Genomic DNA, 26712 nt, shown 5'->3' with positions numbered 1-26712 from the left:
GTATGGGGATAGGTAGGTAGATAGATGGGTACTATGGGGATAGATAGATAGATAGATAGATAGATAGATAGATGGGTACGTATGGGGCTAGGTAGGTAGATAGATGGATACTGTGGGGATAGATAGGTAGATAGATGGGTACGTATGGGGATGGGTAGGTAGATGGGTACTATGGGGCTAGGTAGGTAGATAGATGGGTACGTATGGGGCTAGGTAGGTAGGTAGATGGATACTATGGGGATAGGTAGGTAGATAGATGGGTACATATAGGGCTAGGTAGGTAGATAGATGGGTACGTATGGGGCTAGGTAGGTAGGTAGATGGGTACGTATGGGGATAGATAGAAAATTGTTTCCATAGGTGCAGTTTTTGGGCAGACGACAGCGGAAAGGACAGGACCCGACCTACACAAGCACGTAGTAACTCCTTTATTCTGTTCGTTCTCAGCAGGTCTTGCAGACGACACAGCGACTAGGTGGTGTGGTACAGCAGGGGCAGGGAGCAATGGGAGAGTGCGGGGTCGTGGGCGAGCGCTCACTCACTGCTCTAAGCCCCTCCCCCAGCCTAGGGAGGGGCTACTAAACCCAGAACCCAACAAACCTAAAGGGGTTCTGCAGAGAAGTGAAAGACCAGAGAACTGGAGGAAGGGAGACTCCCTCCCCCAGTGTCAAGGACCGAGGGTAACCCTACCCAAGGGGGAAGAGGGTAAGAAACCCACAGGGGTTGAGAGGGGCCGGGGCTCAGAGTGCGAAGCAAACCCAGACCCCTTCCCTGCTTCCCTCCTCTCCCACCTTCCTGGACCACTAGCAGGGCCCTCCGTCCCCCAAGAGCAGGGGCAAGGGGTGGCGTCCTAGCCCCCAAGAAAAGCACGGGACCCACCATACCAGCATTGGCCATTCTGCCACAGTGGCAATGTCACATACAGCTGCACATGGGCCAACATGCATCCTGGCTGGCGGTGCTCCAACGCCCCCTTTATCCGCCCCCTAATGGGATAGCTAAACAAGAGTCTCCTTTGCCCCCAGCCCGTCTCGGTAAGAACCATGCGGCTTGGGTGCTCTGGCTTAGCTGTGTTCTAGCACATGGTCCAGCTGGTGTGGTATCCCCTCTGGAGATCTGCCTCATCTCCAGCTCCCTCCGCAGGCCGGCTGGTGCCAGGGGATACAGAGAGCCAGGGTGTTGCAAGTTCTCGAGCAGAGGCAGTGAATTCCCCAGTGCACGAAATTGCAGGCTGCTACCCCAGGATGCAATGGAAGTGGGGGAGGGTTTGGGCTGGGCTGGTCCAAGCCCCCCCACCCCCCAAGATCGGTTGCCCTTTAAGTCACATCTTCCCCAAGGATCCTGGAGGCAGTTCGCGGACCACAGTGCCTGCAGTCTCTGTTCCAGAAGGCCGGGGCCTTTCCGTTAACAGCCCTTGAGCTCCCACTTTGGCTCCATCCCCTAGCTGGCCGAAGCAGTAGCCGATCATGTCTCCATCTCTCCCGCGGGCGGAGGAGCTGTGGGCCAGTTGGTTTCCTAACCTGAAGCTGTCAGCTGAATAAACCGGTGTCCCTGGGGCAAAGCAAGGGTGGCTTGGAGAGGATTTGAATCTCTGCTGTGAGTCGTGCTGGCCTTGTGTCCCCTCTCGGGTTAACCGGCGGGTGGTGGGGTGTCTAAGGAGACCCCTGGGTAGTACAGGAAGTGGGGCTCTTCCTCCACAGTTGAGGCTGACCCTGAGTTTCGGGTAGTGGCTGGGGTGCTGTTTGGGGGATGAGATGTAGAACCGTCCAGAATCCCAATTCTCTTTTTATAAGCGGAGGTGGCAGACCTGATGTCCTGGCCAAATTCCACTTGCCATGGCGCTTTCAGTTAGATCCCGGGTTCTTCTTCACTTCCTGCCCTACGCGGTGGTGCAGCGTTGCTGTGCGCCGTTAAGCAGCAGGTGTGTTCCACCCCAGCGGTGGCTGCATTTCATGGCTGGGTGAGTGATTCCCTCCAGCGTCGCCGTGTGACTGATAAACAGTGGATACGTCCCGTACTTCGGTGCTGGGTGGTCACCCGCCGGTATAACGACAGCAAAATCCTTTGGGAGGTAGGGTGCCAGGCATGATGTATTTACGGTGTTCCACGGGGAATCTGTTGCATTGATTGGGAAGGGAGGGGTACCGACCAGCTGGCAGCATGGTCAGAGCCGGTACGGCGGCTACTAGGGTGCAAGCCTCTTCTCTCTGATGAGTTAAAACATTCCATCCATGTCAAGAAAAGGGTGGGGGGGGGAAGGAGTTTTAAACTGCACGAATCTGGTTGTGATTATTAAGACACACGGGGGCTGCTGCTCTAGATGGTGTATACTCAGCCGTCCAACCCAACCCCGGGGAAGCCAGCGATGGGTTCTGGTCCAAGCCATCCTGCCAGCAATCCAGCCCCAGGGGTCGGCGCTCCGACGGGGGCGGTTCATCCCCCTTCCCCCACCTGCCTGCCTGGAGCCTCGCCGTGTCCAGGAGGGAGGGAACTGGCTCGTTCCAAGCTGTTGTTCTTATGGAGGGGGTCCCACGACAGGGGTGGTCTGCGTGGTTGGGGGGTGGGGGGGGAATCATGAATCATGTGCAGAGGGGAGCCAGCAGGAAGCAGCAGCCTCTGGCCTTAATCAATCGCAGGTGCCTCCGGGGGCTGCTGTTTCGGTGTTTGGGAACGTTTTAAAGGCACCAAGCAGCGCCTAACTCTGCAACTAGATCTATGGGAGGCAGTGTGGCCTAGTGGCTAGGCTGGTCCACTGGCCATTGGGAGACCTGGGTTCTATTCCTGGCTCTGTCACTGACCTGCTGGGTGACCTTGGGCAAATCAGCGCCTCGCTCCGTGACTCAGTTTCCCCTCCCACCCTTCGTCTGTCTGGTGTCTCGTGCAAGCCCTCTGGGGCAAGGACAGGGTCCGTGCAGCGTCTGGCACAAGGAGACCTTGATTTCAAGGTGCTGCTGTAATGCAGATAGTAAGGAGGGGCCTACGGTCTGGTGGATTTCCTTTGCCTTTGAGAGGGGCTATTGCCTGACCCAGAGCCCCTGGATCCAAACCCCCATCACGCTTTGAGAGAGCTCGGGTCTGGATCCGCTCCCATCCCCTCCAGATATCAGGAGCGTTCGCAATCTGGCCTCTGCTATCTCCAGTCATAGCCTCAGATTCAACCCTACCCCCCCCCCGCAGCTTTGAGGCAGTTTGGATCTAGACCCCACCACAATCTAGACACCTCTTAATTTTTGGGGTGCCTGAAATCGGAACCCAGGCCGGATCTCAGGTTTGCAGCTGTCTCCGATCAGAACTCTGGCTCCAACCCCTTCAAACGCCGGATCAAGAACATTTTGCTGCTCGGGGCCCAGCAGGTCTCCTTGATCCTGGGGGTGAAAATGAAACATGTTGGAGCTCTCCCACTTTTCCCGTCTCATCCTCCTCTCCCCTAGCCCCTAACAGGACAGATACCACCTGCTCCCCACTCCTCCTTCCCTCCTCTCCAGGGACAAAATCTGAACACCCCTGTCGCCGGGTGAGCTGGTGGCGAGGCCAAGGGGATCGGGATGGGGGAGGCTGGTTGGCGCTGGGGTTCCCTGGGGCAGGGTCCCGCCCTGACTCCCTGCGTCCTCCGGGAACGGTTCGGGCAAGCCAGCGGCTCCAGCCTGGGTCGTGGGCCGGGAGTGGTGGCAGAGCAGAGAGCTCAACCGAGGGAGGGAGGCGGACGAGCGAGGAGGGCACAGATGAAGCGCTGCTGGAGGTCCGTGCGCAGGACGGGGCCCTGGGGGGGACAGCGGAAGGAGGGGAGAGGGCGGGAGGCCCCAAAAAGCGCCTGCCTCGGCAAAGTGCCGATCTCCCTGCTCTGGCCACAGGGAAGGGTGGGGAGGCCGGGCACAGGAGCCGGGGGTGTGGGTGGGCAGGGAGGCAGTGTGCCCACAGTGGACCCCGCTCCGAATCTTCTAACCCACCCTCCCCTTTGGGGGAGGGGGTATGTGGGGCTGCTGTCAGTGGGACGGTCCCGTCCCCTCCCATCATGCGAGTGTGGTCTTTTTGCCTTCCCACTGCTACAAGGGGATAGGGAGATGGGGGCTTTGCTTTAAAGGGAAACGCACAGCTCGTTAGAGCCCCTGGGATCCACCCTCGTTAATTGACTCTGACTTTGTCGGCATGTTGAGCCGAGGAGCAGGGCCCCTCTGTACCCACACCTTGGCCTGGCCGTGCACCTGGGTTACCCCAGCCGAGTCAACGGGGGACACCCCCCTGGTGTGGGGGCAGCAGTTCTGGCAGAAAGATGTTTATACTGGGATAGTAATTCCCGCACAGGAAAGGGAGTCATTTATACTGGTCCAAGGCGGCTTTATACTGGTTTAACTGCGTCCACACTAGAGGTTGTGCTGGTCTATATCGGGAAGCGCAGGAGATGTTGTCAGCCGCCAGCTCACCAGCAGGGGGAGCACTGTCTGGCTCAGGGTTGTCGCCGATCCCAATACAGACGGATCACTAAAAGGCATCCCCACCTACGTGCAGTGAGTTTGAAGGGCCTCAGCCTGATTCGTAGCGGACCGGTGCCCACAGCACAAACCCGCTATCCTGGCGGACACCGACTGGGCAGTGTAACGCGCATGGGGCACAATGTCTGCTGCTGAACAACGAGGCCACTGGGCTACGGTAAGAAACCAGAGAGAGGTGGGAACAGACCCAGGGTTTGTCAGAGGCGCTTCTGTGCCCCCCCCTTCATCACAATACCCCTGTGGGGCAGGGCAGTGCTCTTAGCCCCGTTGTCCAGATGGGGAAACTGAGGCACGGAGTGGCTAAGTGACGCACCCAAGGTCACACAGGGAGTCAGTATCAGAGTAGTGAATTGAACCAATGGGGTCCTAACTCCTAGGCTGGCACCCTAACCACTGCTCCATCTAGTCCAGGATTCTCTCTGTCTCGCTGGCCAGCACCAGCTGCTTCAGAGGAAACCTTGCAGGAGGCAGCTATGGAATAAATTGCTTCCTGACCCCTATCAGGGAGACATCGGCTCCAGTCCTGAAGCAGGAGAGTTTATAAAGCCCTTCCTGTCTCATCCAAGGCCCTTGCCCCAGAGTAGCCTTTCTTCTCCGAGCCATGGTTTCCTCAGGCCAGTCAAGACCAGCTCCGAGAGGAAGGGACTGGGTTTCTATCGGCTCTTGCAACTTAAAGTCTGAGCTCGGCCTGTCGGAGCCAGATGGCTTCTTGATTTAAAATCGACGCAAATCATTTTCTAATTATAGATTCCAGCCAGGGGCGGGTCTGCCCCTGGGGGCTCCGGGTGGGCCCGGAGTTGTGTGTTGTTTGCACGGAGTAGCCAAACGCTCATCAGGGGATTTGAGAGCCCGCCCCCACTCCAGCTTTTTTCTTTTTAGAAAGTTTTATGTTTTTATTCTAGTCTCGCACCCTCCAGGCAGCCAAAGACTCTCTCCGCCTGCGCGGGCGCATCGCCCTGTCTTGTACCATCGAGACCACTTTGCTATGGAGAGGCAGCGGTCCTAGTCGTGAAAGGAAGGCACTGGGAGACCGGACGCCTGGGTCCTCCTGGATCACCAAATCACTTTGCCTCCCCGGGCCTCCTTTTCCCACTCGTAAAAATAGGGATAACGATATCTAATGTGGCTCAATTGGTTATGTTTTACAAAACCCTTTGAACCCCTCGTGTGCACAGGGCTGATTATTATTATAATATTATATCTATTATAATGCACAATTCGTTCACTCTCTCGTTACCCTATGATTCAATCTGTCCCTCTGCAGCAAACTCATTTTCCCTTGCCACTGAACCTGGGATTCTCAGCCCAGCCCCCTACTCTCCGCCTGACCCCACCGCCCCAAAGCCCTCAGTGCCGATGCTGGACTTCTGCAACACGTCGCCCTCCATTGGGACCGCTTTGCTAGCCAAGTACAGGGCGGGGATATGCCTCTTGGCCTGGCTGGCTCGGTTCTCCAGTGCAGAGGACGATGCTAGAAGAATTGTTAATGTGCACTTTATCCAGGGGGGTTGCGTTGCCGTGGGGACGCGGCAGTTTTGAGCCTGGCCGCTGGCCCTCACACAGCGAAAAGGGGAACCTGAACAGAGCGTGCTTAGAATAAGCCTTTGCCCTTCCCTAAAGCCTTCCATGCAAGGATCTCCAAGTGCTAGCCAAGCATTACCGCCATTGTGCAGGTGGGGAAACCGAGGCACAGAGGAGGGACATGACTTAGCCAGGAATAGAACCCAGGAGTCCTGACTCCCAGATCGCCATGTACCTTGCGGGGTCTCTGCTTCACAGCAGAGCTTCCGCTGTGAATGTTCTTCACCCAGCTCCTCCCTGCCACTGATACACGGGTGTATATAACAAATCAAGGCTCAGCACAACTATGAGGCAGCCTCACAATTGTGTGAGGGGAATGAGGCCAAGAGGGGCCAAAACGCAGACTGTCCAGCCGCGTCTTAGCCTCCCGTGCTGGGAGGTGGGAACCGTTATACAGTTGTGCCTGGAGGTTTCCGTCAGAAATCAGGACTAGAGCTAGCCAACATTTTTCAACTGCAACTTTTTTCCCAGTGAAAAGCTCAGATTTGGCGACACCGAAACATGTTGTGAATTTGCGTCAGTTTCATTGAATCGTTTTGTCAGGGGGAAAAAACAAGAAAGACATTCTGGAAAAATCCCAACCTTTCATTTTGCACATTTTCACAAGGCAACATTTTGATTTTTTTTTCCATTCAAAGCAGCTGGTCATTTAGAACATGTCTTTCATTTTAATTTTTAAAAAATGAAGGAAAAAAACAGGAGAAAATGCTCCGAATCGAAACAAAACTTTTTGTGTGACCCAAAGTGATTTTTTCCCCCTGGCTTCTTGATTCACTGAAAATATCAAACAAATTTCGGCTTAACCTGAAACACATTTTAAAAAAACTTTTTTGGAATAGCCAGTGAGCTACGATTTGCCCAGCTTGAATGAGCGTCCTGTTACATGAGCTAAAAGGGATAGCTCAGTGGTTTGAGCATTGGCCTGCTAAACCCAGGGTTGTGGGTTCAATCCTTGAGGGGGCCACTTAGGGAACTGGGGTAAAAATCTGTCTGGGGATTGGTCCTGCTTTGAGCAGGGAGTTGGACTAGATACCTCCTGAGGTCCCTTCCAACCCTGATATTCTATGATAGCTGGTGCTGCACATAGATTCTAGGACTGGAAGGGACCTCGAGAGGTCATCAAGTCCAGTCCCCTGCCCTCATGGCAGGACCAAATACTGTCTAGATCATCCCTGATAGACATTTATCTAATCTACTCTTAAATATCTCCAGAGATGGAGATTCCACAACCTCCCTAGGCAATTTATTCCAGTGTTTAACCACCCTGACAGTTAGGAACTTTTTCCTAATGTCCAACCTAGACCTCCCTTGCTGCAGTTTAAGCCCATTGCTTCTGGTTCTATCCTTAGAGGCTAAGGTGAACAAGTTTTCTCCCTCCTCCTTATGACACCCTTTTAGATACCTGAAAACTGCTATCATGTCCCCTCTCAGTCTTCTCTTTCCAAACTAAACAAACCCAATTCTTTCAGCCTTCCTTCATAGGTCATGTTCTCAAGACCTTTAATCATTCTTGTTGCTCTTCTCTGGACCCTTTCCAATTTCTCCACATCTTTCTTGAAATGCGGTGCCCAGAACTGGACACAATACTCCAGCTGAGGCCTAATCAGAGCAGAGTAGAGCGGAAGAATGACTTCTCGTGTCTTGCTCACAACACACCTGTTAATACATCCCAGAATCATGTTTGCTTTTTTTGCAACAGCATCACACTGTTGACTCATATTTAGCTTGTGGTCCACTATAACCCCTAGATCCCTTTCTGCCGTACTCCTTCCTAGACAGTCTCTTCCCATTCTGTATACAATGAAACAACAATTCCTGCCCCAAAGAGTTTGGTGTCTACATACAAGGTTATATCCACACAGCACCTTCAGCAGGAATTTCAGCTCAGGTAAATGTACACTTGCTAGCTTTGATCGTGCTAAAAACAGACCCAGCCGAGACCCGAGGTACGTACTTGGGTGTCTAGCCAAGGCTCCAGGGCTATGTTTCATGAGCTAGCGTGCACAGAACAAGCGCACGCATGTCTGCCCAAGCTGGGAATTGCACCCGCAGTGTAGACAGACCCTAAGACAAGAGGCAACGAGCAGGCAACAGAGCGGCGTGGGATGTAACAGCGAGCTCAGGCCTGGCGACAGGGACCGAGCAGGCCTGCTTTGTTCCCAGCCGGGACGTGGTGTTCTTAGAAGTCTCGGGCTGATGCGGCCCTTGCCGCCCGCCCATGTGGAGGTGCCATCAGCCGGGGTGGGAGGGAAGCATCTTCGACACAACCTGCTTCCTGTTTTCACACCGCGCTTCCTGCTCCGAGCTCCCAGCTGGCTGGCGGGGAAGAGGCTGGCGTCGCACACGAAAAGCCAGCTAAGAAAAGCGCCCGTCACGCTGGGGAGACAGGCTCGGCCTTGTGCTTTCCTCAGCCCCGGTGGCTTTCCCCTCCCGGTCTGGGGACTGTCTGTCTGGCTAGAATGGAAGGATGGAGCTCGGAGACCAGGGGATGAGAGGGTTGTAAGAACCTACCTAGAGTGAACACAGTGCATTGGAACAAGGATGGTTCAATGAGCAGGGGACCGCAGCGGGGCTGAGGTTCTGGGCCCCGTTCCCGGCTCAGCCATGGGTTCCCTGTGTGAGATCGTGGGCCAGTCACTTAGGGCAGATGTGTCAAGGTTGGTAGGTGTCCAACATCCCATTGCAGCGGGGCGGGAGGGGTCAGTAATTACTCTGGAGGGGCTGGTGTGGTGGGGGCCATGCGCACAGGTCGGTTGAATATTCAGCGATGCTCAAATTTGGGATTTGATTTTACCCTCAACACAGACACAGGGGCTGACCACAAAGGTCAAAGCCAGATCTGAACTCAAAGCCGGCGGGGGGAGGGGTGGCGTTGTATATCGATGTGCGCAATCTAGTTGATGTTGTAGTGAACGAGGTTCTAACGAGTGGCCAGCCCCGTTCACTTCAATGGCCTGCTACTGACTCACTGCGGGGGGATTTACCCCCAGTGGTAGGAGCTTGTGCTTTTGGCACCTTTGCTCTGGGCTCGATCTTTACTGTCGGCCAGGGTGTCTCGGTGGACTTGTTACAGCTTGTTCTGTTTGAACTGGCAGCGTTGGTTTGGGTCCTTCTCTGGCTCAGTTTCGGGCCTGAATAAAACAGGATGTGCCCCCTTTCCAGGGGTGCAGAGCAACCTTGCATGATTCCCAAAGCTCCTGGCAACATCTGCAGGTCTAACACAAAGTGGATAACAACCTACTACTGCTACCAGCTAACAAAGTTCGTCCTTTAGCTCAAGGAGCAGAGCTTTGTGCTTTGGCCTCACTACAAAACCTGTAGCGTGGGCAGCCACCTCTGTGACCCTCTTGACAGTGAGTTTCTTGGGCTTTCTTCCTCGTTGTCAACTCTTCTTCGTTTCTCTCCCCTCCCACCAGGATGAAGCTGCACGTGGTCCTTCTGCTGGGGCTGCAGATGCACCTGGTGACCTCTCTCAACCCCAGCGACCCCAATGTTTGCAGTTATTGGGAAAGGTAAGGAGTGGGGGGGGAGGGAAGGGAGCCCCGGGGTGAAATGGGTGTGTGGGTCCAGGCCTTCCGCTCTGCTCCCCTGAGACCTCTCGATGGGCGTTCATCTCCGATCCTTGCAATGGAGCCTTTCTTCCTCGCTTGCTTTCAGTGTTGCTTTCTGTGTTGCTTTACCTTACTCACCCTTTTTCTTTTCATCTCTATCTCTTTCGCCCTTTTTCTTCTTATTATGTCTTATTTGTATTGTGTAGCACTTGGGAACCCCAGTCACGGACCAGACTCCTCCCCCCTCCCCCCAGTGCTAGGTGCTGTACAGACACAGAACCTAAAGATTGTCCCTCTCCCAAGAAGCTTAATAGAAGACACGAGACAACAGATGGAGACAGACAGTCAGATAGGGAGTACAAGGAACCAGTTAACATGTTAACCCCTTTTGCTTGTGATCCTGTCAGCTTTGGTTACAGCTGTGCAGGTGTTTGGCCACCGGACCCTGTTTTGGGCTAGGTCCATGTCTGTAAAGAGTTCAGCACACTCTGTAGCGACAATACATGGTAATATTTGGAGCACAGCAGGGTTGGCCTGACCAGCGTTTACACTGTCACGTACAGAGGAGCTGTTGGTCCCAGAGGTGTGGCTATTAACCTGAGGTTGTCTCTGTATCTATATGGAAAATAGCCCTTTTCCAGGGACTGAGAAGCTCCAGGCTGTAATGATCCCTCCGTGCCTCTAGAGGTGCTGGTACCAGTGTTGCCAACCCCCAGTCATAACCCCCAGGAACCAAAAAAAAAATCATGAGATTTAAAAAAAAAAAAAAAAAATTGTCTCCTGGTGTCTCAGCCTTTAGGGGTCGCGATTTCAAGCTTTGCTTCACAACCATGATGGCTAGAAATAGCTTGCCTTTTTTTAAAAAAAGGCTGTATGTCCCCCATAATCTCATGACTCCAGGAGCTGGGGCTTTATGAAAAGCACCAGGAGTTGGCAGACCTTGCTTCATTGCAGTCTGTCCCCAGGAATAGGGCAGGAACCTTGTGTCTCTGCTCCAAAGGCACCAGCTGCTGCCATGAGGATGCTAGGAGAGGGACTGGACCCCGGGTGTCCTGCATGGGAGGCGCAGAGCCCCTGTCACTAAGCCACAGCCCTGCCACAGTGAGGAGAGTTGAATCAGCCATTTCCCTTGGCCGTCCTTGGGCTGCCACTGAAGTGGCTCTGTCTTTTCCCCGGCAGCTTCACCACGGCGACGAAGGAGTCCTACGCCCACCCCTATGCTCAGGCCTCCAAGGACTCGTGTGATGGAACCTGGAGTTTCCTCAAGCCGTGCACCCAGCACAAGTAAGGAGCGCCCCTCGGCTTAGGGGATGTGGCAAACGTCCTCTGACCCACCACTCACTGTCCCCAAGAGTTCTCTGGGAATCCCACGGGCTTACCCCAGCACAGCCCCTTGGCAGCAGGGTCCCACAGGCTGACACCACTCCTAACAGGCAGCAGTGAGTTCCACTGTTTTGACCCTGCTACTAACAAGTAGCAGTGAGTTTCAAAGGTTAACATTAGTCTGTTCCCATTTCGGTGAGCTCACCTGGAACCGGTCTGAGGCAGGGAGGCTCACAGATTAACTCCAACATTATCTCGTTGCTGTTTGCTCTGCTGGTTAGGAACATGTGGCAGTGAGTTCCAAAGGTTAACACCAGAATTATTGGATAGCATGGTGCTCCACTGATGAACCCCTACTCTACCCTGGGGGCTGGGTAACCCACACTCTGTCTATATCAGTCAGTGCCATATATAGCACGGTGGCAGTAATCCTGACATGACCTCACCACAGTAAATTCTCTGGGTGAGCCCTAGCACACTCCTGGGGCGGTGAGTTCCCCAGGTGTGATTTGTTCTCTATAAATGTTCTGCATATGGGGGTCACTCTGCTTTTTACTCTGTGTGGCACAGGATTGTGTACAAGACAGCGTACCGACAGGCGGTGAAAATTGACTACCGGAAGAGGTACCGCTGTTGCCAGGGCTACTACGAGAGCGCAGATATTTGTGTCCGTAAGTCCGTCCCTGACAGTCATTAATGGGCCCCAGGGGGCGATGCTCCTGCAGAAATTGAAGGGGTCTGGTGGCGTTATTCTGCCTGGTGGCCTGCGGTCAGACCGGGGCACAGGACTCCTGGGTTCCATTTCCAGCTCTGTAAGTGATTTGCTGTGTGATCCTGAGCGACGTTCTCACCCCCCTGTGCCTCAGTTTCCCTATCTCTAAAATGGGGGTCATGGTTCATTTTCCTGTCTGCTTAGCCCAGTTCTCCTAGCCCCCTCGCTCCCCACTGTGTGCCCTGAAACAAATCCTGTCTCCCCTGCGCTCTGAGAAATCATACCTCTGTAATGGATTCGAGAGACCCAGCAGCCCCTGGTTCATCCAGCGAGCGTGGCCTCTGTCAGGACCCACCCCAGAGGGGACGCACATTCTTTACAGCTTCTTGCTGTTTGTCCTGTCTTGCACTCCTTGATCCTCCCACATCCTTCCGGCCCTCTCAGATTTCTCTCCATGCCACAGGTTTAGTTGCCAGCTCTCCTGCAGACACATGGCTCCGGGCCACCTGGCTACCATGGGACCCTTCTTGGCCACTTCCAGCTGGCTCCATGCTGGGAAGCCAGCATGCTCCAGGCCTGATTGAGAGCAGGCTGCCTGTCCCCTGGCAACTTTCCCTTGATCCCCACAGACAGCCCCCTCATCCCACCCCCTCGCCCCAGCAGACTCAGACCAGACCATAAATCATTGCTATATTTCATCAGCTTTGCATCCCTTCGGCCAAGCCGGGGGCGGGAGGTGATTGACTCTGGGAGGAAGCAGTGGAAGGCTCCTCTATGGACTGGTCACTATAGGGGGCTCCCACGCTTTCCTGCAGTGGGTTGCGCTGTGATTCAACTCACTGGGGTGGTCCCCTGCTGCAGGTCAGGGAGACCCGGGTGGGTGATCCCTGGTGCTGCGTGGCTATTAAACAGCTGCCAGGTTATCCGCCACCTGTGGGGGCTGCATCTCGGTGCTGGGGGAGCAATAGCTGTGCAGTATTGCCGAGCACCGTGCAGGGAGCTGCATTTCCTGAGTGCTCTCTGAGCAGCGTTGCTGAGCGCTGTTAAATAGCTGCCGTGTTCCACCCCAGAGGTGGCTGCATTTCAATGCTGGCCCAGTGATCTCTGGGCAGCATTGCTGAGCGCTGTTACATAGCTGCCATGTTCCACCCCAGAGGCGGCTGGGTGATACCAGTCTATAGCATTTGGGGGTGAAACGTGCCTTGGAAATGCCAGGTTAGACATTAATAAAACAAGATCTTGGAGAAGCCCGACTGAATCCCTCTGCTTGCCACCTTCCCTGCAGCCAGCTGTACCAAGGAGTGCGTCCATGGGAGGTGCGTGGCTCCCGACCAGTGCCAGTGCGAACAGGGATGGAGGGGCACAGACTGCTCCAGCAGTGAGTACCACAGGCTCGGCCCCTTCACCACGGGCTGGGGTCGGCGCACCGGGGCCATTGCCTTATAGCTGAAGGGGGTGGCTCTGCCCCCAGGAGCCTGGCCAGTGATTTGAGGGTGGGGGAGTTGTCACTTGCAGACACCTGCGGGCGGGTCCGCCGGAGGCAGCAGGCGCTGGGGTGACCGCTAGCCGACGGGGGGTCCTGGGGCTGGGCCTGGCTTTGAACTGACAAAGAGGCAGAGAAGAACTATGGTGTGAGGGAGAGGGGCAGAGTGGTGGGGGAGGTATGGGGTGAGGAATGGGGGTGTTATGGAGTGAGGGGGGAGGGGTTATGGGGGAGAGGCTACGGGGGGAGGTGGTGGGTGGGCTAGGATTTAGGGGACACATGAGGGGGGAGGCCAGCCATCAGCACGCCAGGCACCGTAGGTACTTGTGCTAAGGCGGGATCCCGCCTGGCCAGCCCTGGCCCCTCCTCAGCCCCCCGGCATCCCGGCCTGGGCCCAGGGCAGGTGGGGTCTCCGCTCCCCCCTCCACCTGCAGCCAAATTAAACCCAGACTCCGGCTTCTGAGCCGCCACGTCCTTCCCCTGGGCCCAGGGGCCCGAGGCAGTGGTTTCCCACGCACCGGGGGCGGCTCCCGGGAGCTGGGGGTCATTGGCTGCGTAGGAAATGCTTGGGAGTGGGCTGCAGCCCATGGCCCAGACGGGAGGGGAGGGGGTTGCTCAGGGTACCCTCAGCGAGGGGCAGCCAGCTGTGGGCAAAAGCCCCACTGAGTCACTGCATCTCTCGATCTGTCTGCCATGGCTCACTCTTTCTTTCTCTCCCTCCCTCCCGCTATTCATGTTACACTCCCCAAACAGCAGCCCCCGAGCCTCTACGTCGGGGGAGTGGGAGGGGGCGCAGGACCAGGGCCCTTTGCTAACAGCTGAGGCTAAGAGTTCTGATCCATCTCCCGGACCGCCGAGAGCGGGTTTGGGCCCCGGTGAAAAAAAATTTTGGCCCCCTGCAGACAGGGCGGACCGGCTAAACAGGGCCGACGAGAAGGGGGGGAAGCTGGGCCCCGGGCCCCCTTCCAGACCGCCGGGCCCCAGTAATTTGTACCAGCTTCCCCCCCCCGCCCCTCTCGTCGGCCCTGTCCGTCTCCCTTAGGAAGATTTCCCCGGATTCAGCCTAAACCATCCCTGTTTAAATTCCCTCCCCTTAACCCGAGTGACCGCCCCTTGTCTCCCACTGAATAATGCCACCACTTAAAACAATCAAGCAACCTTTTCCGTGTGGCAGCTTCCGGACAAATAACTAGCACGTGGTTTGAAAGACGCAATAACGATTAAGCCCTCATTAACCGAGCAATCTGTTTAATGGGAAGCAGCGGATCTAATGGGTGAGAGTGGGCAGGACTGGGAGTCAGGACGCCTGGGTTCTGTTCCCAGCTCTGGGAGAGGAGGGGAGGCCAGTGGTTAGACTAGCGGGGCCTGGGAATCAGGACTCCTGGGTTCTGTTCCCAGCTCTGAGGGGGAGTAGAGTGCTTAGAGCAGGAGACTGGGAGCCAGGACTCCTGGGTTCTATTTTTGGCTCTTGGGATGACATGTCCCATCTCGGTGCCTCAGTTTCCCTGTAAAATGGGGCTGAAACTCTGACCCTTCTTCCCAGGGCTATGGCAGGGCTTCGTTCACCAGGGCGTAGGATATGCTTAGAGATCGTCCGCAGAAGGGCAAAGGGTTGTCATTGCTACAACAGTCACTCCCTTTTTCCAGTGTGCGATGGCCGGTCCTGGGGGCCCCGCTGCGAGAACCCCTGCCAGTGCGGCGATGGGGGAGCTTGTGACCCCCTCACCGGAGCCTGTGTCTGCTCGCCCGGGTACAAGGACCCCATGTGCAAAGTCCCCTGCGACCCAGGCACCTACGGGGAGGGCTGCCAGCTGGATTGCTCCTGCAAGAACGCGCTCGAGTGCCATGGAGAGACCGGGGCATGTCTGTGTCAGGCGGGATTCACCGGCACCTAGTGAGTGCGGGGAATGGTTGGCTGGCCTGGGCAGTGGGGGGTGGGAATGGGATCTGGGGCTTCTCCCCTCTAGGGGGCGCTGGTTCCGATCCGGCCCCAGGGCGGAGGTTCTGGCTGGCCCGGGCGTGGGAATGGGATCTGGGGCCTCTCCCCTCTAGGGGGCGCTGGTTCTGATCCAGCCCCAGAGCGGGGGTTCTGGCTGGCCCAGGCGTGGGAATGGGATCTGGGGCCTTTCCCCTCTAGGGGGCGCTGGTTCCGACCCAGCCACGGGGTGGGATTTCTTTAGCCTTTGGTGAGAGAGAGAAAACTCTGCAGCCTTGGTCCGTCTCCCTCACCCCTTTCTCCCTGTCCTTCCAGCTGCGAGGCCCAATGCCCCAACACCTCCGACGGGCTCCATTGCCCAGCCTACTGCCCCTGCCAGAACGGGGGCATCTGCCACCCCCCAAACACCACCCACTGTGTCTGTCCTCCAGGATGGATGGTACGTACTGGGGGGGAACGGGCAGGATTCAAACCCAGGCCCATCCGGCCTCCGGAGAGCAAAGGGTCAGGGCGGGACAAGCTGGGGGCAGAGGGGTCCTGCCCCCTTTGGTTTGGACTCCTCCCCCGATCACTGCGCCACCCAGGCCCCGGCCCTCACACCCGTAGGACCCAGCTGGCCTGGACCGAGCCCTGAGCTGGCTCCGTGCGGCGGCGTGGGGCGATGCCGCCTCTGCCACCTTCGTGTTGCCGTGGGGTCTCCGGCTGATCCGGCCCTGGCGGCGTGAGCCACGCTCGCCATTCAGTCTCCTCGGGGCTGTGAGATGCCCCCAGCCAGGCGAGAAATGGGCTGTCAGCCTTTCCCGCTCCCACGCACGCTGCTGACCCGTGGCCGCATTCAGGCTTGGGGTGGGTCTGGGGGGCACTGAGCGGGGACCATCCCCTCCAATCGCAGGGGAAGGGGGAGATCAGACTCCGTGGTGCGGGGGCCCCCACCCTGTCCCCTGGCTATCCCAGAGAGGGCATTTCCCTGACACTGCTGTTCCGTTGTCTGCAGGGCACCATCTGCTCCATCCCGTGCCCCCAAGGGAGGTACGGCTCGAGCTGCCTGGGGGAGTGCGAGTGTCACAACAACGGGCTGTGCGACCCGGTCACCGGGCGTTGCCAGTGCGCTCTGGGCTACACCGGAGAGCGGTGAGTGGGGTCGGGCAGAGCGACTCCCTGCAGCCATGGAAAGAACCGTGTCTGTGTCGGGGCTAGCAACTGGCATGGCTTAGAGGGAGATTCCTCAATCAGTGAGGCTTAGCTAGAAACCTCAGTCAGGTGCTCTCTACTGAGCCCCTTGCTCGCCTAAAGCCGCCCCTCTGTGATACACCCACATGTTCTCAGGGTTTGTCTACACAGGGGAGTTAATCTGGATTAAGTTAGGGTGGGAATTTAAAGTGTTGTCTGTAGCTATTCTGGAGTAGCTCCCTGTGTGGACACTTTTATTTGGATTAAGAGTAGAGCTGCTTGGCAAACTGGTTTTTCATCCTGTAAAAACAAGTCAAGATTGTTACAAAAAAAGCACCTGAAATTGGGACAAGAAGCCAACATTTTGAAATTTTTCACGCAACGAAATTCAGCACAAACATCTTGACCATTTTTTGATATAAAATAATTCATAGCCAATAAAGCACCTTTGGAAAAGAAAAGTCGTTTCAGAATGAAAAATCGAAACTTTCCATTCCGGAAATGTCAAAATGGGACATTTCAATGTTTTCAAAATCATTTTTCCAATTCCCCCCCGCCCCCGCAAAATTTTGTTGAAATTGACGCGATTTGGTGAAAAAAATGGGTTTTGTCAAAAGGGCGTTTTCTGACAGAAAGCTGATTAGATGCAAAATTTTTGACCACCTCTAAATGAGGCCACGCGTCCACACAGGGCACTGCGCCACAGAGCAACAGTGCTGCTTAGCGCCGAAGTGTAGACGCTTCCTGCAGCAATGGAAGGGAGTTTTCCATCCCTGTAGTCAATCCACCTCTCCCAGCGGCGGTAGCTGGGTCAATGGATGATTCTGCCACTAATCTAGCTGTGTCTACACCCAAAGTGAGGTCAACTTAACTACAGTGCGCCGGGGGGTGAATTTTGCGCACCCCTGAGCTGTGTAGCTATGTCCATCTAACTTTTAAGTGTAGACCAGGTGTAAGAATGATTTTTCTAGTTGAGCTTAATCCGTTTCCAAAGTGGATCAAGCTAACTCAATAAAAGGCGCTCTTATTCCAGAACAGAGTGTCCACCCAGGGAGTTATTCCAGAATGTCCCTGTGTAGACAAACCCTCGCACACACCTCACATTTTTACTGGTATAACTTACCAAGGGCTGTGTGGGGATTCTCCATCCGGGCAGCTGGTAAATCTAGACTGGCTGTTTTTCTAAATGGGCTGGAGTTCACACAGGAGTTCATTCAGGGCCCTTCTCTGGCTTGTGCTACACAGGGTGTTGAACTGGAGGATCACAGGGGTCCCTTTTGCACAGTCTGTGAAGTCAGTTAGCAAGGTGGGTTGTGGGTTTTTTGGCCAAAATAATGCTACCGCCCTGGACTCAGTTATACCAGTATAAAGCTGCCTTACCCCAGTGTAGCTTATTTTAATTCCCAAACCAGAATAAGCGTTATCAGTATAAACACCTTGATGCTGATAGAACTGCGTCCATATTGGGAGTTTGTTGTACCCAGTTAACTATACGGATCTAGTTAAAGCAGCAAAGTTTTTAAGTGTGGACAAGGCCTCACCCTCACACATGCTCTGTGCTCGAATTACAGGCGAGCTCGGGGTGGGGCGGGCCCCTTCCTACTTCACTCCTGTCTGACGGCCCCCTGACTTCTCACTGCGGCCGCTTGAGGTTCAGCCCTTACATTTCCCCCACAGCTGTGACTGCGCGCTCCTCTACATCCCTGTCCCGCGCAGCCTCCCTCAGGGACACCCGTGGCCTTTCAAACACATGTGCGCACCAATGCCCTTTTCCTCACACCCTTCCGTGTCAACCCACCCACGCACCGGCTCCTGGACTCACACACTCTTGTGTTAACGTGTGTGTGGGGGGGAGGGGTTACAAACTGGAGTGCGTGAAATGCAGGCACTTTGCCATGGATTAAGCGCTGGACTGGGACTTAGGAGACCTGGACCCTCCTTCTCAGTTACGCCAACGCCCCTTTATGTGGCTTTGCCAATATAAAGGGGCCTTAAAATGCGCGTCACTGAAATGTCCTCCGCCTTAAGGCTGTTTTGTCCGGCCAGAGCGGTGTAAAGGGCCTTACTGAGAATGAGGCTTCTGGCGTCTATCCCCATGTGACTTTGGCATGTCCTCACCCCCCCTCTGTGCCTCAGTTTCCCCTCCCCACCCTTTGTCCTGTCTAGTGAGATGGAAGCTATTTGGGACAGGGACTGTTTCTTGCTACGTGTATGTACAGTGCTTACTACTACCGTAATGCACATAATGTAATGCACCGTATGAATAGCCATTGTTCCCGTAATGCATGCATATAATCCTCCAGGCAATGCGTTGACTGCCTGGCTGTACGGATTTTTGGCTGGCTTACGGCACAGGCAGTGCCCTGCCAGCCGGGGGAGCGCTGGTTAAACGCTGGAGTGAGGGATGATCTCCCCAGCTGTGCTGCGGGGAAGTAAACAGCAGCTGGGCCAGGGTGAGGAGGGAAATCACTCGGAGTTTTCCACATGGAAGGGACGCAGCCAGCGGGAGAAGGAAGTGAGGGCTTTTTCCAGCTTCTGAGAGGGTGTCGCAAACAATGGAGAGGAAAAAATAAACCCAGAATCAAACAAGAGTGACAAGCACTAAATGGATCGCTAGGAAGGGGTTTTTGTTGGCGTTTTAAGCGAAAGAAATCATGTGGTCTCGGGGTTGGATTAGGGGAATGGGACTCCAGGATCCTGGGTTCTTTTCCTGGTCCCAGGAGGTGGTCTATTAGAGCAAGGGGGACTAGGAATCAGGACTCCTGGGTTCTATTCCCTGCTCAGGAAAGGAGTGGGGTCTAGTGGTCAGAGCCAGGACTTTCCCACAGACTTAACGTGTGACCCTCGGCAAAGCACTTCCGTGCCTCAGTTTCCCCGTTTTAAAAATGATGATCCTTTGGCAAAGGCTTTGAGCCCCTCCGCTGAGCGGCGCTTTAGGACAGTCGTGTTGTTGTTGCCTAAACAAACAGCCAGGCCTGGCTGGCAGACCCCCATCCCAGCCCTGCTCTGCGCTCTGGGCTTGCACTGAGGGTTTCATTCACAGTCTTAGGCCTGGGGATTTTTGCACCAGTGCAAACCCCTCACGTGGACACACTGCCCACGTGCGAGTCAGGGTTTACCCTGGTGCAGCTGGCCTGCACGAGGAGTGTGTGCCGATGCAGTGACCATGGTGCACGCACCCCTGGTGCAGACGTGGCCCCTGTGGGTTAAATCCAAGCGCTGAGCAATGCGACACTGACCACCCCGTGACCTCTGCAGCTGAGCTCCCCACCTGCAGCCAGCTTCCCCTCCGAGCTCTCACACCGGTGGCAGCCCCGCGGGCCCTGCCTGTCTTGCTCAGGGACCCTGGAGGTTCACTGGCCCCTTCCCAAGCTCCATTCGCTTCCCTGCTCTCTGGGCCGTTCTGGGCCATCGAGATCCCTACAAGTTCCTGAGGGACTGCGGCTAAGACGGCCTGAAAGGCTGTGCAGGGGTGTCCTCCCCTGGCACCCCCCGGAGGCTGATAGGGGAATAGCACCCTGCTGAGCAGCTGGCGGGAGGGTCCTCAGCATTTCCCAGGGTCTTGCATGGAATGAGTTTGACGGCCTCAGCCTACAGGGGACACCCAGATTGAGCAGGCGAGAGATACCAGGTACAGCGACCCCGGTCTGCTCACCCCAGCGCTGACTGGCTCTCCCTCCCTTGGCGTTGGGCTTGCCCTCGGTCTGACCCTGGGGGCACGTCCTCCCCTCCCTCTGCCCGTTCCCGAACAGGTGCCAGGAGGAGTGCCCCATCGGCAAGTACGGCCAGGACTGCAGCCAGGCATGCGACTGCACCAACGGGGGCCGCTGCTTCCACATCAACGGGGCCTGCCTGTGCGAGGCCGGCTTCTACGGGCCGCGCTGCGAGGAGCGCAAGTGCCTGGACGGCCTCTACGGCTTGGCCTGCCACCTGCCCTGCCTCTGCAGCCCCCAGCACAGCCAAAGGTAGGCTGCCACCTGAGCGGGCCCTCGCCCCAACCCATCGTGCATGTGGGAGCCTGGAACATGCCAGCGCGTTAGGGGTTAATAGTGTGCAGGGGAGGGGGAGTATGGTCCCTGTTTCCAGTCCTGTGGGGTTGCTGCCCTCTGCGGGGCATAAGGGGAATAACACGGCACCATCCGTCCTATGCCCCCCAGTGCTGGAATGCAGGATTCCCATTTGCAGAAGTGGTGGGCAGGGGAATCTGGAGGGCAAAGGTCCCGGATCCAGAACATGCATGCTGTACCCAAGAGCCACTGAGTGGGCACGCACATGGGGTATCCGGCTCGGGACACCCGCAGCCCCTACCGTCCCGCTGCTCTCAGGGAAAGGGCCAGCCCTGCGGGATTGGCACAAACCCACCCCAGCTGCTCCGCGGGGGCGCTCTGATGGGCCCGTGTTTCTCTCTCCCCCCGGTGCCCAGCTGCCACCCCATGAGTGGAGAATGCACCTGCAAACCGGGCTGGGCGGGCCTGCACTGCAACGAGACCTGCCCCCACGGATACTACGGGGCCAACTGCCAGGAGCCCTGCCTCTGTCTGAACGGAGGGACGTGTGATGGGGCCACGGGGCTCTGCCACTGCGCCCCGGGGTACACGGTGAGTCTGGGGCCTAGTCTGCGGGGACACCGGGAAACAAGGCGGTTAATGTCTTGGTAATTATGGGGATTGAGAGAGGGAGCGTTGTCTAGTGGTTAGAGCAGAGGACTGGGTGTCAGGACTCCTGGGTTCTATTCCCGGCTCGAGGAGGGGAGTGGGATCTAGTGATTAGAGCAGGGATAACTTTGTGATTCTTAGCTGGTTGGCTTTGTAGCAACACAAAGTATTACGGCTACTCGCCTCTGGGTGGGAGGTTCGGACCCGCCCCAGGTCAGCAGATGGCGAGTAACTGCCCCCCCCGTCATTGTCTCCTTGTGTTTGCAGGGGGCGCATTGTTCCAGCTACTGTCCTGCCGACACCTACGGCGTGAACTGCTCCATGCAGTGCGCCTGCAAGAACGCCTTCGCCTGCTCCCCCATCGATGGCACTTGCGTCTGCAAAGAAGGTAGGGTGCAGGCGGGTGCCCTTGGGATCGCTCAGGACAGGGAGGGCACCGCCCCAGCTCCCCTCCCCCCACCCCCGGGGCAGGGGCTCTAGCTGGGATGGGGGAGCCCCTTCAAGTTCACTCGGGAAAGGTCTTGTGAATACCCCTCTCCGCCCCGGCTCCCTGGGTTTGGAGTGTGGGCAGGGGCCGGCTGGAACCAGCCCGGGTTCCCCCTCCCCCGGCTCAGCTCCAGGCACGAACCCTCCGCCAGGCTCGGGGTCTGGCAGGACGTCCCATGCCACTCCTTCCAAGGGGGACCTCTCCCAGCAGATGTGCTCCACACCCCCCAGAGCCCCCGCCGGAGCCCCGGCAGCCAGCCGCGAGCTGGGGCGCCCAGAGGTGGGTGGTGCCGGGCACCCTCGGGCTGGAGCCGTGGCTGAGTGCAGGCTCCTTCCAGGGACCCACTGAAAGCTTCGCTCCCCCTAATACCCAGACACATCTGGCTATGGGCCTGTGGTGGGACAGTATAGCCCATAGGGGCTATTGACTGGGCACGGCATTGCCCCCATACTGCCCTGCTTCTCCGCCCGTTGAGCTGCCGGGATTTCCCAAGCGCTCCGATTCCAACGTCCCGTCGATCCTCCCGCCAACCTCTCCGCCCCTCCGCAGGTTGGCACGGAGGGGATTGTTCCAGCCCCTGCCCCGCCGGCACCTGGGGCCCCGGGTGCAACGAGACCTGCCGGTGCGCCAACGGCGCCGCCTGCAGCCCCGTCAGCGGGGCGTGCACCTGCGCTGCCGGCTGGCACGGCAGCAGGTGCCAGGAGCCGTGCGCGGTAAGTTCCCACCCCCCTCGGACCAGCCGCTTCCCGTGCCCGGGGGTCTCTGCGCCCTTTACGGCCATCCCAGCTGTCATGGAAGGACCTGAGCCTGCATTCATTGATGCCCATTTCCGTGGTCTTTGCATCAAGCCCTTAGCCACCCCCCCACCACGCACCCCCTGCAGAGCAAGACGGGATGCCTTTAACGGTGCCCGTTCCCCACTCGGTGCCCACGCGCGAGCCGGGATCTCGGCTGACTGTGATTGTCCCACTGGACAAAATAATTACAACAATGGGCTAACAGATTGATTGGGAAAGTCACTTGCTGGCCCAGCCTGGGAAGGGGGCTGGGTGATTTAATGGCAATGGGGAGGGGGGTTTGTGGAGCAGGGGAGGCGTGGGTTAGACCGTGGGCACTGGCGGGGCGGAGCGGGAATAGGTTAGATTGCATGCACTGGCAGGGTGGGGGTCAGACCGGGGAGGCTTGGGGCAGGGTTAGACCCATGCACCAGCAGGATGGGACCGGGAAGGGTTCTGGGTTAAAATCACCCACCCCAATCCATCCCAGTGCCACTGACTCGGGTTGCATCCCCCTCTCGCTAACAGAACGGTGCCTACGGGCCCGGCTGCAGTAGTCAGTGTGACTGCAGCCACGTGGACGGCTGCTCCCCCGTCACGGGACAGTGCCACTGCCGGCCGGGATGGACAGGTGAGGGGGCCAGGTGGGAGGCAGGGATCTGGGGAGGGGACGGGAGGACTCTGTCTCTGGCCATGATGGCATCCAGGGAGTCCCTTGGCATCCGCGCCAGCTCAATGCACAGCTCTTATGGGCATGGCTAGGTCAGGGACAGAAGGGGGTGGTACTCTTCCAGGCTCCACCCACAACATAAGCTCCACCCACTGGACTTGACGTGCTTGCAGGAGGCACAGCTCACAATGAATTGTGCAGAGGTCCAGGATATATGGGCATGAGGTCTCCGGGCAGCCTGAGCTCCGTCTCTCCTCTGTGGGGCGTGGCTGGACTCAGCGGGTACCCCCTGGGCCAAGGGCAAAATGAAGGGATGGTGCTTGTCCAAACGCCACCCACGCATGGCACCAAAGAGAGCCAGACTGGCTCCTGCTCCGGTCTTAGCAAAGTGCCCGGCAATAACTCCGCCCTGAGGGGAAGGAGGGCGGTTCACACCTCTCCGAGCCGTTGTCCCGGTCTCCCTGCAGGTTACACTCGGCTCAGGTTTGCGAGGTTTCCAGATGGCAGGGACATGTGGCCCAGCGGGAATTCCGGCAGGCTTTTGGGGAATAGTAGCACCCCAGCCATGCCAGCCGGTGCCTGCTGACGGGCTGGCCAGTTCGAGTTAAGAACCTCCCCTCACTGGAGCGAAGGGCTCGTGTGTGTGGACAAGACTCGAGTCGGGGGCCGCGCCGGAGTTAGAAGGAGCTAACTGGAGTCTGAGTGATGGGAATTCAGCTTCAAAGAGGGCTGTTTCTGGGTTGACACTGGGCTGGGAGACCGTAGGGCCTGCAGGGAGCTGTGCGGTGACTCAGTTTCCCCATCTGTCGAGTGTGGACAGTGGCGCTGGCATCCCTGACAGCTTGGGATGCGAGAGGTTTTATTTCTCCACGCAGGGGACTGGGTTGGCGCTGGGACCTGTTTGCCCCCCCCCCAGCTGCGTGGTGAGGGGGGGTCCCCACTAAGAGAACACCCTGGTCCTTTTCTTGCCACCCCAGGGCCCCGCTGCAGCCTGGTCTGTGACGACGGCTTCTGGGGGCGGAACTGCAGCCATCCCTGCGCCTGCAAGAACGGAGCCGTCTGCTCCTCAGAGGACGGGAGCTGCAGCTGCGCACCCGGGTACCGCGGCCCCGCCTGCCAGCGCCGTAAGTGCCATGCCAACGGAGCCAGCGGGCTGGGCGAGGGGGTCCTGCTCCTGCATTGCCCAGCCCCGCGGGGAGCTGGCCTGTCCCGGCTCCGTCCAGTGCCGGAGCAGAGCAAAGTCCGTCGCACAAAGCCCACGTGTGACCAGCCCGCGAGATGGGACTGGCATCGTCCTTTCGAGCCTGCCCCCCACCTAGGGCTGGTTTGGGTGCAGCGGGCACGGTCAGAGGCCACTGTACGGGCATCCCAGGAGCCGGCCAGGGTTCGGGGAGATGGATACGTGGAGGGGGCAAACCCCATCCCTGCTCCCCTGAGGGAATGAGAAATCTACATGGGAACACACCAGCCCGTGTGTCCCTGTGACCTGTCCCCTCTAGGGGGTAACAAGGAGCTCTGTCTCCCTGGGCCCGTTTGGGCCTCTCTGCTGAAGCTGCTGCCCACGAACGGGGTCGGTCAGCACCGATTGGTGGCGGTGGCTTTGCCTGGTCCCCGTCAGGATCTGGGCTGAGACCCAGCAAACTCGCTTCACACGAGCAGCCGTCCGACGGGGCCAGGTTAGGGCTGGTACGTGACTCGCCCCCACCCTCCACACCCCTTTCCATTTCTTCTTCCCTTGCCGCAGCCTGCCAGCCCGGGCGTTACGGCAAGAAGTGCGCGATGCCCTGCCGATGCTCCAACCACTCCACCTGCCACCACGTGGACGGCTCCTGCGACTGCTTTCCCGGGTGGACGGGCAGCGACTGCTCACAGCGTGAGTCACATCTACTGCGGGGGGGCGTCCCGACTCACGGGCAGCACGGGTCAACAGGGAATAAGTTGCGGAGGGATAGGCACTTGTAGAAGTTATAAGGAATCTGGGTACAACAGGGTCCCCGGGACTATGATCTGGGAGGCCTGGAGGCTCTGTCAGCCCCACAAACGCAGGCCTCTGCCATTTGAGCTAAAGGAGATCTCCTTCAGCTGGTAGCAGAAGTAGGACTTGTATCCTCTCTGTGGGCAGCCACCAGGGGGCGATGGGGTCTCACGCACATAGACTCGGTAGCTCATCGGGGAAGAGCAGTGCGTAGTGGGACTGACAGACGTCTCCTCTCCTCCACAGCCTGCCCGCCCGGCACGTGGGGAGAGGCCTGTGGCCGCACCTGCCAGTGCCCACACGGAGGCCGGTGCAGCACCGTGGATGGGACCTGCTCTTGTCCGGCCGGCTTGACCGGCAGACACTGCTCGGAAGGTACGGGCTGTGCCGGGCGGGGGCCTGGGCATCACACGTCTCCTTCCCCATGCAGACCTCACCCACTTGCTTTCTTCTCTGTAGGCTGCCCCCTGGGGAGCTACGGGGAGAGCTGTGCCCAGGCATGCGAGTGCCAGAACGAAGCTCCGTGCGACCCGGCGACCGGGAGATGTCTGTGCTCCTCCGGGTACACCGGCGCCCACTGTGAAACCAGTAAGCCGGGAACGCCCCGGGGAAGGCACAGGGCTGCATGACGGCCCCGAGACCACATTGGGAAGCCACTTGCAGCATCCACTGCTGGCCGAGGGGAGCATCGCACCCACACAGGACTTCTGGGCGGGTCTTGAGGGAAGCTGATTGACCAGTTTTTGACAAAAAACGGGTTTTGGGGTTAAAACAGAAATTTCCCCGGGGAATGTCTGATTTTGGTTACATTTTCCGGGTTTTCATTGGAAAAACAGAAATCTGGAAAAAAATTCGGGTTTTTGGCAACTGAACTCCCCCGAAAATGTTAGCCAAAAACCCGAATATTTTCCACTTTGTTTCTGACCGTTGACAGTCAAAAAAAAAATATAACTTTTCAGCCACAGCGTTTTGGGGTTTTCAGGTTTTGGATGAAAACCCGGAAACTTGGAAGAAAAATTTTGACCCAAACGTTTTGCTTGTTTGTCGTTCACCAAAACGTTTTGCTGGAACACAAATGATTTCCCAGCCAGCTCTAATATTGGGTTATACGGACCATCAGTCTCCTCCAGCAGTCAGGAGGTGGGATGCGGAGCTGTATGGCTCCAAGCCGCTCCCTGGGACTGGCCTTCCCCTGCCTCCCACCCCCCTTCACCCCACAGATTCTAACCTGGGCCCTTGTGCCCCCCTGGCACCTTTGGACCCAGGTGTCTCCAGGTCTGCGAGTGCCTCCACAACTCCACCTGCCACCAGGTGATGGGGAGCCAGCGGCGGCTCCGGACACCAGCGCACCAAGCGCATGCCTGGGACGGCCTGCCGGTCGCCGTGAGGGCGGCAGTCAGGGAGCCTTCGGCGGTGCGCCTGTGGGAGGTCTGCCGGTCCCGCGGTTTCAGCGGCAATTCGGCGGCAGGTATGCGGAAGGCGTGGGACTGGTGGACCTCCCGCAGGCATGCCGCCGAATCCGCGTTACCAGCGGACCTCCCGCAGGCATGCCATCGAACGCCTCCTGACTGCCGTGCTTGGGGCGGCAAAATACATAGAGCTGCTCCTGTGGGGAGCTGCCAGTGTGAGCCAGGCAGGAGCAGGGCCTGGTGTGAGAAATGTGAATGAGACCATGCAGGGGGCTGGGAGCGAGGACTCCTGGGTTCTGGCCCCAGCTCTGAGGGGAGGGGAGGCTAGAGGGTTAGAGTGGGGGAAGCAGGGAGCCAGGACTCCTGGGTTCTGTCCCCAGCTCCGGGAGGGGAGCGGGGTCTAATGGTTAGAGCAGGGGTGCAGGGGCTGGGAGCCAGGACTCCTGGGTTCTGTCCCCAGCTCTGGGCAGAAGGTCTAATGATTCCTCTGGGCA

At 57.6% G+C, this 26712-nt stretch overlaps 1 protein-coding gene across 2 annotated transcripts in view; it reads left to right on the top strand.

The window, feature by feature from the left end:
- PEAR1 (platelet endothelial aggregation receptor 1) overlaps positions 1-26712 on the top strand; it is a 58425-nt gene that overhangs the window by 25762 nt on the left and 5951 nt on the right. For both annotated transcript variants that reach the window (XM_054010723.1, XM_054010724.1), the window contains exons 2-17: positions 9488-9583; positions 10802-10906; positions 11516-11616; positions 12943-13035; positions 14788-15034; positions 15392-15515; positions 16071-16207; positions 19999-20211; positions 20670-20844; positions 21169-21289; positions 21938-22101; positions 22693-22795; positions 23812-23958; positions 24579-24707; positions 25056-25184; positions 25269-25397. In XM_054010723.1, the coding sequence (XP_053866698.1) occupies positions 9489-9583; positions 10802-10906; positions 11516-11616; positions 12943-13035; positions 14788-15034; positions 15392-15515; positions 16071-16207; positions 19999-20211; positions 20670-20844; positions 21169-21289; positions 21938-22101; positions 22693-22795; positions 23812-23958; positions 24579-24707; positions 25056-25184; positions 25269-25397 (2212 nt within the window). In that variant the 5' untranslated portion in view covers position 9488. The remainder of the gene's footprint in view (positions 1-9487; positions 9584-10801; positions 10907-11515; positions 11617-12942; positions 13036-14787; positions 15035-15391; positions 15516-16070; positions 16208-19998; positions 20212-20669; positions 20845-21168; positions 21290-21937; positions 22102-22692; positions 22796-23811; positions 23959-24578; positions 24708-25055; positions 25185-25268; positions 25398-26712) is intronic.

This window comes from Malaclemys terrapin, chromosome 21 (assembly GCF_027887155.1).
Source record: "Malaclemys terrapin pileata isolate rMalTer1 chromosome 21, rMalTer1.hap1, whole genome shotgun sequence".
NCBI lineage: Eukaryota > Metazoa > Chordata > Testudines > Emydidae > Malaclemys > Malaclemys terrapin.
This window is presented reverse-complemented; position numbering and strand designations above follow the sequence as displayed.